Raw genomic sequence first — 18406 nt, forward strand, 5'->3', positions numbered from 1 at the left:
CGCCATGCTCTGCTTGGAGGTACAAATTAAGTAACGTAGTCAATGTTTTCTGTATTTTCGGAGCACAGAAAGCCGCTCAAGGTTGCCAACCACCCTGTTGGAGGCGGAATCAAGCACTTTCCTTAAACCCAAACTCAAGCAGTACAGAACTTCAGTGACTGGATCACCAATGCCGCCAACCAAGTCATCTCCACCAAACCAGCCAAAACTCTCAGACCCTCCAAACCAGCCAGCTGGTCCACCCTGGAACTCCGCATGTCAAAACACAGGTTCAAACTACTTGGTGCACAAGCATGAATTACACTGACAGCCACCTTCAAAAAAGTCCTCCCTCAACGACTACCAAGACAGATCAAAGCTGCAAAGGAGGAGACCCTCACCCGCAGGATTGGCATCAGCTCCATACAAGCCAAGGAACTCTTCATCATAGACCGGACCATCAGCCACCAAAAACTCTAACCCCGCATCCCTTGCTGACCACTTCCGTAAAAAGATAGCAACTATCTACAAAAACGTAAAAACTCAACCAGATAACCTCCTCAGCCACCTATCGACCACTACCTCCGACCACGAGCTCTCCACATGGGAACAACTCAGCACATCAAACACAATCAGTCTGAACACAATCCACTCAGGAGGACCAAGCTACTCTTCAATCACGGAAAAGACTAGATCAGCCACCAAATGACCACCATCCTCAATGCATCGATAACCACTGGCACATTCCCTGATGCCTTGAAACAAGCCGAGGTCAGACCACTCCTAAACAAACCCTTGGTAGACCCCAGCAAGCTCCAGAACTACTGTCCCATATCGTTGCTCCCTTTACCCGCCAGAGTCCTGGAGAAAGCCATCAACCTCCAACTCCCCATACACCCAAGGTAAATAACCTGCTTGACCCTTCATAATCAGGATTCAGAACCAACTACAGCACCGAGACAGCTCTGATCGACGCAACAGATGACATTTTCACCCTACAGGGCAGTGGAGTACCAGCTGCCCTGATCCTGTTTTACCTCTCTTCAACTTTCAACACTGTCTCCCTCTGCACCCTCATCAATCGCCTACACCACATTGGCATCACAGATGGCAAGCTGAGATGGATGGAATCTTTCCTCGTTGAACACACCCAGAAAATCTGACTCCCTCCTTTCACATCCCAGTCCAAGCACAACATTTGCAGCGTTCCCCAATGCTGATCCCTCAGCCCAGCCCACTTCAGCATCTACACGACACCACTCGCAGACATATTTAGATTGCACAACATCAACATCATCTCCTATGCCAACGATACCCAGCTCGTCCTATCATTCTTAGCCGACCCCACATCGTCAAATACTAACTCCCACAACTGTATGAATAACGTCTCAAAATGTAAAAAAAATGTTTAAAAAAAAGGATTATACACAAACAAAGAAGGATGAGGGGGGGGGCCCAAGGGGAGAAGTAGTTTATAGACCAACTGGTATCTTGTCCCCCAACTATACAGTTAAACACAAGAGAGATGCCACAGGTCTTTGTCTTATTCAAATATCATGCTGAACCCTTGTAGTATTCTGCATGCATAGATAGAACCAAGAGGTTACTATAGTTGAGAAGAAAGAGGCACAGGAGATAGATAGTTGTAGATATAGTTCTAAAAGTCAGAACCCATTGAAAAAGTACCCATCAGCCCACTCAGTAGTGGAACTTCGTCATCTGGGATTTCGTATTTGGAATATGGTGTCCAAGTCAGCCCTTCCTCAGAGATATCATGAGGCTAGCTGTGGACCCAAAGGTTGAACCTTCAACCATAAAGGATGACTGAGTTTAAGGCTGATAGTGCTTAGTTGCAGTGCTCAAGAAAATTGTGAAAACAAAAAGATAGGAGAAAAGGTGATCCAAGTGATTTAAAAATACCTATCTTGATGGCGATAAGAGAACTTTATTGGGTTTGCCCATCAAGTTGGTATTGCTAAAAGCAGAGTGATAATAGCGAAAAAGTATATGCTATTTACCAAAGATGTTTAATGGTCAACATGTTTCAGCCTTTGTTAAAAAAAAGGATTCCCTTTTGGGTGCAACCTTGTATAGTAGACACTTTCTAACCATAGAGCTCATTCATACAGAAGCAGAGAGGAAGAATTGATTAAAAAAAGCAGTTTATTCAATTAAATTTGTTAAAAAAGGCTTATCCTATCTTGTCATCAGTTGTATTTAAAAATTAAAAGAATTTTTTCATTCACAAAATTATACTCCGTAAAAACTCATTACAGTATACAAGTGGGAAACAGAAGCCAGGGGAGTTAATGATTCCTATTGGCATTGAGGTAAGTACATTAGCAACACATATAATCCCGCTCTGATATCCAACTAAATTTTTCAACCAGAGTTGTTATCACCAGGACTTAAAGTACTTCAACTCAGACAAAAAGGGCATCGACGCGTTTCGGTGGGCACAATGTTTAGAAGCCAACACCTTCTTCAGGATATAAAGATTGAATCCCACATAATATTTAAAAACATCCGAAATGCAAGAAAGAGTGTCTTAGATAAGCATAGCTACAACATTTCACATTGAATACAACCATTAATACTTCTCTTTTTCTTAAAACACATCCTAAATGCTCCACATAATAGACATTACACATCATCATTACATACAAAGATTCCAAACTTTCATATCAAAATATATAGTCAAGTACAAAGGACTTTTCAACAAACATAATCATTCATTTAAAGTGAACACTATGCAGTTTCATGTTTGGCATATATGAACATCATATAATATCTATGTAGATAACGCCCTCCCCACTCTGTGTTACTAGCTGACATATCATACACCATAGGAAGGCCAATAATGACCTTATACGGAGACAGTTCAAGGTCTCAATTATTCCAGATATATGTATTGATGCCACTAAAGTGGCTATCTGACTGTTGAAAAAGAGACTTATTAAAAATAATAAAGTACTCCAGAAGTAGCTACAATGTATTTATTTTATTTATTTATAACACTTATAAAGCGCGCTAATACCAACCGGTGTCCTGGCGCTGAAGTGGTAATTCCCTGAGATTGAGACTCCCGGGCTAGAGGGTAAAGAGCCATGTTTTCAGGTTTTTTCTGAATGCTAACAGATTGGTGTTTAGTTTGAGGGTCAGGGGGAGGGAGTTCCATGCCTTTGCTGCTCCCCTAACAAAGCTCCTGCCCTCCCGCACCCCCCCACACAAAGCTCCTGCCCCCCCAGCGTGCCTTCCTGATCCGAGCTGTTTTAATCAGTCCCATACTGGCAGACCTCAGTTGTCTTCCTGGTCTGTACCATTGGAAATTATCTTGAAGAAACACCGGGCCCAAACCATGCAGTGCCTTGAAGACAATGCAGAGGGCTTTAAACAAGATCCTCTTCCGCATTGGGAGCCAATGCAACTTCTCCAGTTCCTTAGTAACTGATGAAAACTTGGGCAAGCCCCCAATAAGGCGGGCTGCCGCGTTTTGTAGAGCCTGAAGTTTGTTCAACAACCCCTGTTGGGCCTCAAGAAAAAGGCTGTTACAATAGTTGAGGCGCGAAAGAACGAGTGCCGTCACCACCGTCTTTCTGCTTCCCTCCGGTAAGAAGGGGAGAACCTTCCTAATAGTTTTCAAAATCCAATGTATGGAGGAAGTCAACGCCTTGACTTGGGGTTTGAAGGAGAGTTGGTTGTCTATAATGACTCCAAAATTCTACATCTTTGGAGCCGGAGATGGAGGGGATCCCATATCTGTAGGCCACCACTTGGAGCTCCAAAGGTTTGTGTTTGACCCAAAGATAAGCACCTCGGTCTTGGAGGAATTAAGTTTTAAACAGCTTTTTGCCATCCAGGAACTGACTGCAGACATGCAGTCCTGAAACCTAACTGCCACCCCCAGCTCTTTCCCCGGAAGCACCGAGACCACAATCTGGGTGTCGTCTGCGTAAGATGTTAACTCGAACCCAAAGGATCGGATCACTGGGGCAAGAGAGGATACGTAGATGTTAAATAAAGTGGGACTAAGGGAGGATCCCTGAGGGACCCTCCCCGGGAGTTCGAAAGGTCTTGATTCGAAGTCACCCATAGCCACCACTTGTACCCGGTCTTTCAGGAAGGCCTTCAGAATGTTGAGTGCTTGCCCCTGGATCCCGCAGCCCCAATGAATACTGTATAGAATATTTCATCTCTAGCACATACCTTTCAGTTTAGCGCAGTCCTAGCTCAATAATTCTTTAAAGGCCACTCTAGCATCCAACAAAGGTGTTTTCATCTAATTTGCTGGCGTAAAATAGAGCCATGTAATTTCCATAACATTGACTAAATGGCAATCTCCCATCTCACCACCAAAGCCTGGAACAACCTACCCATTCTACCTCCACACTGCTCCATCGCTGACAGACTTCAGAAAGAGACTCAAGACATGGCTTTTTGACTGAACAGCAGCAAGCGCCTGGATACCCTCTCAGATGACAAGTAGCACCTTGAAAATCCAACTTGATTGATTGATGATACAGAAAATATTTTTTTTCATCTTTTTGTTTAACTTTTCCTTGCTAAACTTTATATATTTATTCTTTGCATCATTAGTTAGTTGCAGATGATATTTCCTAATTTAATGGACTACTCTTCTCTCATCAAGATATCTAAAGATTCGAAGTTGTAGATTTTAAGTGCAGCAAATTCTATACAAACCATAGAAGGGAAGCGTGAAACGGTACATCTCAAAATTGGTGCTTTTCATTTAGAATTGCAGGCTTAATGTTTGTCTGTAGGCCATAACATGGAAGAGGCGTGCATCATATTTGCTTGTAACTGACCTTTCTGCAAATGTCTTGTGATGAGTCTCTTATGTAATGCCTGCTCAAAGGCGTTTTGAAATCATACTTAATAATGCATCAGTGAGAAATAATTTTTCATACAATGCTTTTTCGTTACATTTTGGGAATTAAAGATATGATTTTGCAGTATCTTTATCTCATGTCTGTGTATTTGTCAATCTCAGTTCTCAGGAGGTACTGCAGCGTGACTCATCCGACATCTCAGAAATGCCTTTAACTCCTCAGGAAACAGAAAACAGAGTTTCGCTAGAGGAAAGTGAGTATTCTCATTTACTACCTGAAGTTGCAAACTTATGAGTAGGTCTCTGGCCTCTTTGGAGTTCGTTGACAATCTTTGGATGCTGCATATTTCTAACGGCTAAATGATTGGTGAATGATGTATCTTTTTTTTATTTTTATTTTTTTATTTTTACATTTCTCCTTAATCTAGAAAATGTGAATTCCTAAGCCCGGTAATCGCTTGTAAAATGAAATTTCTTAAATATCCGTTGTCGTCCATAGTAGATTATTGCAGCTCTTTTTAAAATGTAGGTATGTTAGTACTTAACTAAAAGGTGGATAAAATATTTGCACCAGCAGAGGGGACTGATTCTCACCCATTCAGGAAAATTGAGTAGTAGTTAAAAAATCTTTGTGACTGAGGTTTCTCGCTGCCTTCATTTTTTTTAGGTATGCTCGTCGACTACATCAGATTAGATATATGTAGCTCTCCAACCAAGCATGAGTGAATTTCTAGCACACCAATGCAACCTGTTTTAGATCTGTCTGCTTTTTTTCACGCTGAATGTCCTATTTAAAGCGGTTGACAGCAAGCACCAGTTAGCAATGTCTCGCCTGCATTGTAAAGTTGTCAGTTCCCTTTAAAACTGGCACATTGCAATGTCCTTTGGTGCAGGCATGAATAGATGGAACCAGTCTTCTTAACTGTCCATCTGGAGTCTGCTCAACTCTGAAATCTAGGCCACAACAATTTGATGTGAATCCTGCAACCATCTTCTAAAGTTAAGGAGCCCTAGCTTCCCTTTAAAGAGGCTTTCCTGGATCATGACTCCAGGGCTGATATATCCAAACTTAGTGGCAATTTTCAAAACTTAAGTGATGTCTGATCAGTAATCCGGAAAACTTGTACATGGCATGTTTAGCTGTAGATACACATGCTCTGTGTACTCCTCCCATCCAGTGTTGGGCTCAGATTCTTCGAAGAATTCTTTCCAGTCACAAGGTATAGTGACTTCTATTATTGTTAACATGCGGGTTAGATTGTTTTTTTCTCTGCTGTCTGGTTCAGGCTTATATTAACTGGGCTCTGGGTCGACGCCTCGCTGTGTTCGTCGTTGGGCGCTTTACGATTCTCCATTCCCATTGATGAAAACGTCGGTGTTTACACCTTTTTGTGCTATCGAAACCTTACTGGGGCTTGATGAATGGGTTCTTCTCAGTGCCCCTCTTGGGGCCCTTGCCCCCTTTTGGGCTTTTCCCCTTGTATTTTCTCTCAAAAATGTTGGCTGCATGACGGAAAGGACTCCATTTCTATACTGTCCACAGTGTCGCGCAAAGTATCCCTGCACAGACCTCCATCAGATTTGCAACCTTTTTCTGTCTGAGCACGACAAGCCCTCCTACTGCACCTGCCTCACCTTCTGCCCCCAAACGACATTGTGTTAACAGCTCAATCGACGACTTGCTCGAGGACCCATGGTGCAGCAACAAGGAGATGACACCTCTGACCTTTTCAGGCACCTAGATGTCAAGGAGTAAACAGAGCCAGGGCCCTCAGGCTAGCAGCCCCATCATTTTAGCCCTTAGCCGAGCTCCGGTTCGAAGTTTGAGATGAAAGAACCACAGGTCCTCAAGATCCAACCACAGGAAACATTGACTGTAGTACTATGTCGCTCCCTCCTCTTCCACCTCCTCGGCATTTCACTCAGGCCACCACCTTCGTGGGGGTCAGGCATGGAGCCCAGACGACCAGAATCAGGCTTCCATACCTCACTGCCTGAAGGCCATGGTCTGACTCATTCAGCCTTCAGCACCGAAACAGCCACAGAAGACCGACTCCTGTCACTGACAACACAGTTGATGCTGACATCTCCTTCAGTGGCGACATTAAAAGCACGCTTGAGGACTACTTTAGCGCCGAAGACAAAACTGACACTGAAATCTAGCTTGGTGCCAATGAACCAGAAACCATGTTCAGCGCCGAAATGCCCAGTGCCCAAAGCCCCCGTATTCCACTGCATCTGAGGACCAGTATTAGTCTATCCTGCAGTGTCTACAGGTGGAGCTCAGACAGAAGTGGATCCTCACTCACCCGCAAACAGGCAGGGTCCTCAGCCAACCTGCAAAAAAGGCTCAGGACACTATCCCTAACAGGAAGTTGACTTTAGAGGAGGCTCTTGCCCTAAACTACCATCAAGGAGCAAAGTGCTCCAGGATTTGGGGCACTAGCCCTCTACTTCCTTGATCCTGTTGTAGTCCTCCTCCACCAATTCAGTCTTCTCTTCCCCCTTCTCTTCCATCACATACCCCTCCTTCAGTCCCTGCAATACCGCAAACACTGTGAGCCCCCTGCCTCAATCACTAGAGGGTTCCCCACACTAATCCCTTAGTAGTCCAACTGAGTCCCTATCTGGCCCATTCGAACCTCAACCCCACTATCTGGCCCCATTCGAACCTCAACTCCACGATGACCTGAGGGACAATTATGATGTCGACCCATCCCAGGGACTCTGACTCGGATCTTTTTTGTCACGCTTTATTCTTACATGGCGTTTGGACACGTTGGAATTTATGGTTATACTTTGCCTGGGAAACCAAAAGGAGTGAATAAATTGGTGATTTATTTGGAGTGGAATACCAAAGGATTTGCGCATATATAGCGACATCTCGAATCCCTGTGTGGGTCGGAATTAACACCGCATATACAAAGTTTTTATGTTCAGACATCATAGCCTTGAGGAAGTTGCGGTTTCACACCCTAATGCGACGAAACGCGTTGGCTGTTGCTGGAAAGAACAGAATAAAGCGGGACAAAAAAGAACCCCCTAACAAAGAAATATTGTGTATTATGTAATGTTATTGAATCACTGTATATACTCATCACTAACAGGGAAACCGTGTTTATTTAAACGTGTGCTTGGGAGTAGTAATTTCATTTTGAGAAATTCTTTTCTCCAACCTTGTGGAGTTTTGTGGTTCTCCATACCTTGAAGCACCGTGAACCGTAATCCGAATCAACCTTAATTTAGTGCTAATTTTAACTCGGGTGCCTGAATCCCTATACGCATAACCACGCCGTTGTTTATTGACTCGGACCTTTACCCTGCCGAGCCATCTCCGCCAGATGACACTACTTCTTACCATGAGGTTCTGCATCCATAAGGTGGAGATGCACATGGTCTAGGAGGATGAGGATTTCCTTGTGGAGATGCTGTCCTCTACCTAGTGCCTTGTGCAGTTCCTTCGTATGCGCCAGGGAATGCTGAAAACTGCTCCTGAAGTATTCAAGCCTGTAAATGTCAGGGTGGTCCCACACAAGGTGAACCAAAAGAATTCCCCCTCTCTGGTTGACAAGGGGGATGCCTTAGAGCCTGTGCCTTCGTACCAACTAAGGATTGTCCTTCCTGTACTTTCTTATTCTCAAGGAAGATGGGCCACTTCGGCCTATAGTCTACCTCAGGCCTCCCAACGTGTACATTTTCAGTTCAAAGTGCTACCTTTTGGGGTCACCACAGCCCCAGGGTGTTCAGTGTCTCAGGAGAACGATATCCATGTGTTTCCTTGCTTGGACGGCTGGCTTGCATACGAGCGACCGTGCTTGGCTCATATCTAAAACCACCATAGACCTATTGCACACTCTTGGGTTAAACATCAACACCAAAAGTCCCATCTTCAGCCTCTGAAGTTTCACCCATTCTTAGGAGAAGTCCGTAACTAAGACTGATCCGGGTTGACGCCGGGCGTGCTATTGTGACCTCCTCCGGCGTCAGACCCTAAGTCGGTACCACTGATGTTCACCGGCTGCGCCAGCCCCATCCTTATCCCCGAAGATACAGAGTCAGAACAACGTCACTCGAAGCCGATTCTGGCGCAGATTGAACCCAGGTGTTTTATGTTGTTGCATGAACACTTTGAGGAGGTGTTAGGCTCGGGAGAGGAATGGGATGGGTCTATGGACCCTTTGGAACACCAGGATGACTCTGTAGAACAGTTGGACTGGTATGGGGAACTTGGAGAAGCCAGTGGACTGGACACTTCTCCAGATACTGGCATGTTGTCTCTGCCAACTGTGGCTACGGTGGACGGGGCATCCTAGGCCATGGTGGTTAAAAGGGCAGCTGAGGTCCTCTGATTAGAGCTGCCTTCTGTGCAAGTCAGGACTAATCTCCTGACTGAAGTGCTTCCGCCAGGGGCATCTACCTCCGAACCTCTTTTGCCCTATAATGAAGCACTAACTGATGTCCTTCTAGGTCCAAGCCTAGCACAGGGGCTTCTGTAAATTGGACAATTGCAAGCTGCCATCGCCAACCTCTGGGTGACCCAAAGTTCCTCAGCCAACACCCCACCCCGAATGTTTGGTGGTGCAAGCCTCCACATCACAGGGCGTGTACCTTTCTGCTCCTCCAGATATGGAATCTAAGAGGCTAGATTCACTTGGTAAGAAGTTTTTTCCTCCAACCTGGCATTGTGGTTGGTGAATACCGCATGCTAATGGGGCCTTTTTCTCCACTCTCTTGAGGAGACGGTTGCGCAAGAGCTGGCACAACTCCCGGAGGAGGCAGAGGCTGTGCTCTCTCAAACAGTTAACGACGGGCGAGATGCAGCAACATTCAAGTGTGGCCTGGCTTAGGACAACTAGCTTCTTGGGTGATGTCCTGGCAAATTGGATGGACATGCCTTTTGATGGAATTCATGTTTTTGGGGAAAAAGCAGATTTGGCCCCAGTCTGGTTCAAGGACTCTCAAGCTGCTTCCAGATCCATGGGCACCTCTTCTACTCCTCATTTCCAGTCTACCTTCCGCCCCTTTCTTGGCAATGTAAGGGGCTTCCAGTCCAATCTTAGCCACCATCCTGCGCAGGCTTTCCAAGCCGTAGGGGGACATGGTTCATTCCGAACTAGGAATGGAGGCCAGAGGTCGTTGGCCACCCTGTCCTCAGCAGCCGCAGCCTCCAAGCACTCCTAGTCTGACTCTGCAAGACCATACCACTCCAGTTGGCAGCAGAATCCATCATATTCCGAAAAAGAACAAAGAGTTGCGGCCCATTTTGGATCTTCGGACCGTCAATCTCTTCCTCAAGAAGGAGAAGTTCAAGATGCTCTAGCTGAAGTCTTGTCTGACCTAGACCAAGAAGACTGGATGGTAGCATTGGACCTGCAGGATATGTATTTTCACATCCCCATCCTGCCGGGCCACAGGTGTTACCTGCGGTTCAAGGTATTCCACAAGCACTTTCAGTTTGGGTCAATGGCAGACCCCTCTCCCTTCTCCAACCAGATCTCAGTCGTGACAGATGCACCTCTTCTAGGATGTGGCGGCCACCTGGGAGAGGTGGAGATCAGAGAACACTGGTCTCCTGCGGAGTCGGGGCTCCACATAAATTTGTTGGAGCTTCGAGCGATTCGATTGGCATTGAAAGCATTTCTTCCCTCCATCAAGAGAGTTAGTGCAGATGTTCACGGACAACACCACCGCCATGTGGTACTGCAACAAGCAGGGTGGGATGCTGAGAGGACCTGCATCTCTGGACATGGCTAGAACAGCAGGGCATAACACTGGTGGTTCAACACCTGGCAGGTTCTCTGAAAGAAATGGTGGGCAAACTCAGCCTTTGATGCCTTGCAGATCTTGAATGGGTTCTCCAGTCTGCAGTGGGACATGGTCTCTTTCAGTAGTGGGGAGAACTGTGGTTAGATTTGTTCACCTCCGAAGAGAACGTCTAGTGTCAGCAATACTGCATGCTGAGTTTCCAAGGCGGCTATACCGCTCCTGCCCAGGGTTCTGAAAAAGATCAGGAGCAATAGGTCCCAAGTCTTTCTGTGGCTCCGGACTGGGCGATCAGGCTGCCCCTTCTGGAGGATCTTCTGTCACAGCAGCATGGGAGGGTTCTCCACCTGAAACTGTCAACTCTGTGCCTTCATGTGTGGCTATAGAGCAGTGGCGATTGATGGCTTTTGACCTTCGTCCAAAAGTGCCGCTGGCAGAAAGTTTAATTATACTGTACAGAAAGTCTATTGAACCTCTTTCTGCTTCTCTTTCCACTGTTTTTATTCATTCTAACCCTTGCCCAATAGGGCTCTGCTTTGGGAACTCTCATGGGTTATCTTTCTTCTCTATCTACCTTTTTGCGGCTGCTAGACCAGCCCTCTCTCTTTAGATCTGTAATTGTACTTAGGTTTCTGAAAGGGCTGGATCACTTGTTACCACCCAAGCCCTTTGTAATGCTACTGTGGGACTTTAATTTGGTCCTCATTTATCTTGTGTGCTCCCTTTGAGCCTTTATCAAACAGTCCCCTTGGCTGCTTACCATTAGGACAACGTTTTTAGTGGCGATTACATCTGCCTGGAGGGTGAGTGAGTTGCAGGCGTTATCTTGCACGCCTCCCTACATGATGTCTTTTCCGGACAAAGTAGAGCTTCGCACTCATGCTTTATTCTTGCCAAAGGTTATGACCCCATCCGGGTCAATCCATCACGCTGCCCACTTTCTTTGCTCCCCTGCATTCCTCTAAGAAAGAGGAGCATGGACCCAAAAAGAGCGCTGTCTACCTTGACTGCACAAAAGTGTTCTCGGTGGACAACCAACTCTTTGTGAGGTATGTGGGAGCCAAAAAGGGGTGGGCATTGCAGAAAAGGACCATCTCTCGCTGGGCCGTTCACTGCATTAAGATCTGCTGTGGCCTGGCTAAGAAGCAGCCCCCTAGGTGATTAATGGCCCATTCCACCAGGGGAAGGAGGGAAAGGCTGCGACTACAGCCTTGGCTCGCGGTGTCTAAGTCCTTGACATCTGCCAGGTGGCAACATCAGCATCCTTGCACACATTTGCTAGGCACTAATTCCTGGACAGTCTGGTCCGCGTGGATGGGCACTTTGCTCGTTCGGATCTGCAGGACAACGTAGTATACGGTTTTGGTCCGCAACCCACCGCCGAGATAGTATGGCTTGGGTATCTAATTCAAAGGTAAGAAATCTTCAGCTAGAAGTCTCTATCAGATGAAAAAGTTACTTACCTTAGGTAACACTCTATCTAGTAGAGACTTTAGCTGCAGATTACTTACAGCTCCACCCATGCTTCCCTGCTTTGCAGACTAATGTAGTAGTCTCCCCCTTTTCAGGCACCTTGTTTTGCACACGACTACGTCAGTTACTTTGTCGGTCTGCACTTCTGGCGTGGAAAAAAATAAAGTGCTGACGTCTGTCCGCCTGTGTGGCACCTATATGGGTCCAACAACGTCATTACAAACGCCAACTATGTCACGCAGAGCCGCGTGGAGCCATCTGACTGCACATGCAAGGGGTATTGCTCAGCAAAAGTTTCCAGATCCAGCCTGATGCCAGGGACATTCAACGGTAATGAATCTGCAGCTAGATAGTCTCTACCAGATAATGTGTTCCCTAGGGTAAATAATGTGTTCATCACTGCATTTACTAAAAGTGAAACTTTTAAAGCAAACTTACTAGAAACATTTGCCGCCGCCTTACAACAATGCCATTATTAACCTAAGAGGCAAGTCAGTGGCCATGTGCATCCTATATGTGGTCTAGATTCTTCTCGCTTTTACAACAAATTCTTTAACAAAATTATCTTTAATATGCACCGTTTGCCCCAATTTTCTTTTAAAATGTCCTCACAGGAGAACCTGCCCCCCCCATAACCTCTCGCCCCCAATAGCCGTCTTGTCAGTCGGGCTGACTTGCTAAGTCAAACTCTCCCCCCTAACTTTTATGCCTCGCCACTTTAAAAAGGCACCCGCCACCACTATCTGAAAGAAACACGTTAGTGTTAGATTCCTTACCTTAGAATATCCCCAGGCGTCAGTCTGGATCCGGAAACTTTTGCGTAGCAGTACCCCTGCGCGTCGGTAGGCGTCGTCTGCAGGCGTCCCCTGCGGCTCCGCGTCCGTCGTCGGCGTCGTGCGCCGTGATGACGTCGCTGGAGTACATAGACGCCGCCTCCGCGCGCTGACGTCAGTTCTTCTTTTTTCCGCGCCAGTGGACGCAGATCTGAAGAGCAGTACTCCGGTCTTTGACCAAGTTTTTCGATTGTCTTTTTTCCTCTATTGTGCCTGATAGGATGCCAGGATTTAAGAATTGCGATGGCTGTGAGCGCACGATGTCGGTCACAGACCATCACCGCCTCTGCCTCCGGTGTCTGGGCCCCGACCACGACGTGGACTCCTGCGTCGACTGCCGGGCCCTTACCAACAAGGCTAGACGGGAGCGGTCCCGCAAGCTACTGGAGCTCCGGGTGTCGGCCCCACGTCGGGACCGGGAGCGGTCCCGGTCCGGCCGGAGGTCGAGAGAGCGTTCGAGGGAGCGGTCGCGGAGCCGCGCCGGGCACTCCGGAAGTCGACGCCACTCGTCATCCTCGTCAGGTAAGAAGCACAAGAAGTCGGGGCGTCGTCATCGTACCCCCGACTCCCCCCGACGCTCGCGCGATGCGGCCGGGGGCTCGGGTGACCCCATCCCCGCGGCTCCGCGAGAGTCGCCGGCGCGGCCTGCCTCATACCCTCCGGTCCCTGGGCATGGTGCGACGCCTGAGGAGATCGAGGCGTTCCTCATGGCCATGAGGGCGCTCGCTTCTCCGACGGGGCCTACGGTGCCTGCGGGCCCAGTGCTACCGTCTGGGGGCCCTGGCGGTTCGGGTGTCCCTGCCTCGGCGCCGTCGGGTGCTCCGGCCCCGGCGCCGCCGACGGCTCCGACCCCGGCGCCGCAGGGGCCTCCGGGATCGGCGCCGGCTGGTCTTCCGGCCTCCCCGGCGCCGTTGCCATCGGGGTTACCCCCGACGCCGCCCCCGCGCGGCGCCGGTTCTCCGCTGCCGGTTCCGGCCGGCGGTGGGGTTCCGACGCCGGCTCCGGGCGGCGCCGTCCCCTTACCTTCTCCGACGCCGGACGCGGCGCCGGACGGGCGTCGATCGACGCCGGTCCCGGCGCCGATGGGGCCCATGATCCCCGAGGAGCCGGTCTTCATCATTGACTCCGAATACGGAGAGGATGAGGAGTACGGTGAAGGTTGGGAGGGGTCCGAGGACCCTCTGGCTCGCGAGTGCCAGTATGACCCGGACTGGACAGGTGACTTGGGGGATGCCAGTGGTTTGGACGACTCCCCTAACCCTGGTTTGATCTCTCCCCCAACCGTGGCATCGGTGGAGGGAGCTGCCTATTCTGTGGTGCTGATGAGGGCTGCCAAGGCCTTAAACCTTGAGCTCCCCGTCGCGGCCGTGAGGCCTAACATCCTCACCGAGGTCTTCAAACCGCAGTCATGCCCATTGGAGCCTCTGCTGCCGTTTAATGAAGCCTTGACTGACGTTCTGTTGGGCACGTGGTCCAGGCCCGCTTCAGGTGCGCCTGTTGATCGGAACGTGGCCAGGCGCCACCGTCCTTGTCCGGACGACCCCAAGTACCTGTCTACCCACCCCACTCCTGAGAGTCTGGTGATCCAGGCCTCGACCTCCCAGTCCGCATTCCCGTCGGCCCCGCCCGACCGGGAATCCAAGAGGTATGACCAGTTTGGCAAAAAGGTCTTCTCGTCCATTAGTTTGGGCCTGCGGTCTTGCAACACCGCCTGCCTCTTGGGCCGCTACACCCACTCTGTGTGGGATACGGTCGCGGAGCTGCTGCCAGAATGCCCCATGGAGGTGCGGGCAAAGCTCGGTCAGGCTGTGGCTGAGGGCCGAGATGCAGCGAAATATTCCATTCGGTGTGGTCTTGATACGACCGACTCGCTGGGCAGAGCTATGTCTACGACGGTGGCGATTCGTCGTCACGCCTGGCTGAGATCCGCCAATTTTTCGGCTGATGTCCAAAACACCCTGATGGACATGCCGTTTGATGGCTGTCACCTGTTCGGTGACAAAGCGGACCACGCGCTGGAACGCTTCAAGGACTCCAGGGTCACGGCCAAGTCCTTGGGTCTCTCGACCCAGCGTCAGCAACCGGGTTTGTTTCGTCCCTTTCGTGGCCAAGGAAGGGGCGCCCCCACACGTGCTGCCAGCCACGCGCCGCAACAATCCTTCCAACGCGGTGGCGGCCGTGGAAACCGCCGTGGTGGCGGTCGGGGACAACGGCGGGGTCAGACCACACCTTCCCCCGCAGCATCTACCCCAAAATCCTCCTAGTCCGTGCTTTCGGCCCCATGTGACGCCAGTGGGTGGCAGGGTTCGCCATCACCACGCTCACTGGCGCACGATCACTTCGGACAGGTGGGTGCTGCAAATTGTCCGAAGGGGCTACTCCCTCCCCTTCGAGACCTCTCCTCCAGCCATGCCACCGCAGAACCACCGTGTGTCGGGGGACCACTTGACACTTCTGCAGGAGGAAGTTATGGCCCTCTTGGCCAAGGGGGCCATCGAGCGCGTTCCTGGGCCAGAAGTAGGGCGTGGTTGTTATTCCCACTACTTTCTGGTGCCCAAGAAGGACAAGGGGGGCCTACGTCCTATCTTGGATCTAAGGAACGTCAACGGCTTCCTCCGGAAGGAGAAGTTCAAGATGTTGACGTTAGCTCAGGTCTTGGCTGCTCTAGACCCGCAAGACTGGATGGTAGCGTTGGACTTGCAGGACGCCTATTTTCACATCCCCGTCCTGCCGGCCCACCGGCGTTACCTGCGGTTCACGGTAGGCCAGGAGCACTTTCAGTTTGTCGTGCTCCCCTTCGGCCTTACCAGCGCCCCACGGGTGTTCACAAAGGTGATGGCGGTGGTCGCAGCCCATCTGCGCAGGTTAGGGGTTTCAGTCTTCCCCTACCTAGACGACTGGTTGTTGAAGGCGGGCTCGCCCCAGACAGTCGTCCACCACCTTCAGATGACGGCAGACCTCTTGCACGACCTGGGGTTCTCCATCAACGTGCCGAAATCACACCTGTGTCCCTCTCAAAAGCTCCTTTTCATCGGAGCGGTTCTGGACTCGGCGCAGTTTCGGGTTTATCCTCCGGAACGGCGGGTTCGGGATATTCAGGCTTTGATTCCCATCTTTCAGCCGCTATCCCGAGTCTCGGTCAGGTTGACGCTGCGGCTGCTGGGACTGATGGCTTCCTGCATCCTTCTGGTGCATCACGCCAGGTGGCGGATGCGGGCTCTGCAGTGGGACCTGAAGTTTCAGTGGGCCCAGCATCAGGGCAACTTGTCCGACCACGTCTTGATCTCGGAGGGCACTGCGAGACAACTGCAGTGGTGGCTTACGGACCGCGATTGGGTCAGGGGCAAGTCCCTCTCCCTTCCCCAACCGGAGCACGTTGTCGTGACGGACGCGTCCCTCCAGGGCTGGGGTGGCCACTTGGGAGAGGCAGAGATCAGAGGCATCTGGTCTCCGGCGGAGTCCCGGCTCCATATCAATCTGTTGGAGCTGCGGGCGATTCGTCTGGCACTGAAGGCATTCCTCCCCTTTGTCAACGGGAGTGTAGTGCAGGTGTTCACCGACAACACCACCGCCATGTGGTACTGCAACAAACAGGGCGGAGTGGGGTCGTGGACCCTTTGCCAGGAGGCTCTGCGCCTCTGGCAATGGCTGGAACGTCAGGGCGTGACTCTGACGGTTCAACACCTGGCAGGTTCTCTGAACGCCAGGGCGGACGAACTCAGCCGTCGGTGCTCGATGGATCACGAATGGCGTCTGAACTCGGACGTGGCGCAAGGCATCTTTCTGCAATGGGGAGAGCCTTGGTTAGATCTATTCGCCACAGAAGAGAACGCGCAATGTCATCAGTTCTGCGCGTTGGAGTTTCCAAGACGGCACTCGCACGGCGACGCCTTTCGGCGCGAGTGGAGTTGCGGTCTGTTATACGCCTTTCCGCCTATACCACTTCTGCCCAGAGTGCTGAAGAAGATCAGGCGCGACCGGGCCCAAGTTATCCTTGTGGCTCCGGACTGGGCTCGAAGGTACTGGTATCCCGAGCTACTCAGCATGTCAGTCGGTCCCCCGATCCGCCTGCCCCTTCAGGAGGACCTTCTGTCGCAGCAGCAGGGGACGGTCCTCCACCCGAACCTGTCCAGTCTCCACCTCCATGCTTGGAGATTGAGCGGCGGCAGTTGAGGCCATTTGACTTGCCTCCTGAAGTCTGTGATGTTATTCTGGCAGCCAGGCGTCCCTCCACTAAGTCGGTATACGCCTGTCGGTGGAACAGATTTGTGGCATGGTGCACAGCAAAGGCTGTGGATCCTCTTTCTGCCCCTCTTTCGGAGGTTCTTCTGTTTCTTCTTTCTCTTGCCCAGCAGGGCTCTGCTCTGGGCACTATCAAGGGCTACCTTTCTGCCCTTTCAGCCTTTTTGAGGCTTCCTGATCAGCCTTCTTTGTTCAAATCCCCGATTGTAACTCGATTCTTGAAAGGCATCACTCACATGTTTCCACCTGTTCCGTTTGTGATGCCTCAGTCGGATTTGAACCTGGTTCTAACTTTCCTGATGTGTGCTCCCTTTGAGCCCCTTCATTCTTGCCCTCTCCGTCTCCTGACTTTAAAGACGGCTTTCCTGGTTGCCATCACCTCTGCCAGGAGGGTGAGTGAGCTCCAGGCTCTTTCCGTCCAACCTCCTTTCCTGTCCATTCATCCTGACAAGGTGGTTCTGAGGACTAGACCTTCTTTCCTGCCCAAGGTTGTTTCGGCCTTTCACATCGGGCAGTCCATCACCCTCCCTTCCTTCTTCCCGCCTCCGCATCCTTCAAAGGATGAAGAGCGGCTCCATCGTCTGGACCCAAAACGTGCGCTTTCATTTTACATGGATCGCACACGCCAGTTCCGGGTGGATGACCAACTGTTTGTTGGCTACGTGGGTGCGAAGAAGGGACGGGCGGTTTGTAGACGAACCATCTCTCGATGGGTCGTCCTCTGCATCAAAGCGTGCTACTCTTTGGCTCGGAAGGAGCCTCCTGTTGGGCTGAGGGCCCATTCCACTCGGGCCACGGCGGCTACTACTGCCCTGGGCCGGGGAGTCCCCTTGCAGGACATTTGCCAGGCGGCTACGTGGGCCTCGCTGCACACCTTTGCGAGGCACTACTGCCTGGACAGTCAAGTCCGGAGGGATGGCTTCTTTGGCCGTTCTGTCCTCCAGGACTTTTTGGTGTAGTTTTGTATTGGTTCGCAGACCCACCACCGGGGTTGGTATTGCTGGGGTATGTATTCTAAGGTAAGGAATCTAACACTAACGTGTTTCTTTCAGATGAACAAGTTACTTACCTTCGGTAACGATATATCTGTAAGAAACATTAGTTAGTGTTAGATTCCTTACCGAACCCACCCATCCTCCCCGTTCTGCGAACTGATACCTAGGGTTAAGGTCATCCCTTTCAGGGCCCTAGTTTGTACATGGCACCAGTGTTGGTTCTCTCATGGCTCTGCGTCTCCTGGCGCGGAACAGCTGTGTGCAAAGAACTG

At 50.3% G+C, this 18406-nt stretch overlaps 1 protein-coding gene across 4 annotated transcripts in view; it reads left to right on the forward strand.

Moving 5' to 3' along the window:
* Nucleotides 1-18406, forward strand: part of PPP6R1 (protein phosphatase 6 regulatory subunit 1) — a 1178344-nt gene that overhangs the window by 933718 nt on the left and 226220 nt on the right. For all 4 annotated transcript variants that reach the window (XM_086930305.1, XM_086930304.1, XM_086930307.1 and 1 more), the window contains exon 20: nucleotides 4991-5082. In XM_086930305.1, coding sequence (XP_086786431.1) covers nucleotides 4991-5082 — 92 coding nt within the window. The remainder of the gene's footprint in view (nucleotides 1-4990; nucleotides 5083-18406) is intronic.

This window comes from Lissotriton vulgaris, chromosome 7, assembly GCF_964263255.1.
Source record: "Lissotriton vulgaris chromosome 7, aLisVul1.2, whole genome shotgun sequence".
Taxonomy (NCBI): domain Eukaryota; kingdom Metazoa; phylum Chordata; class Amphibia; order Caudata; family Salamandridae; genus Lissotriton; species Lissotriton vulgaris.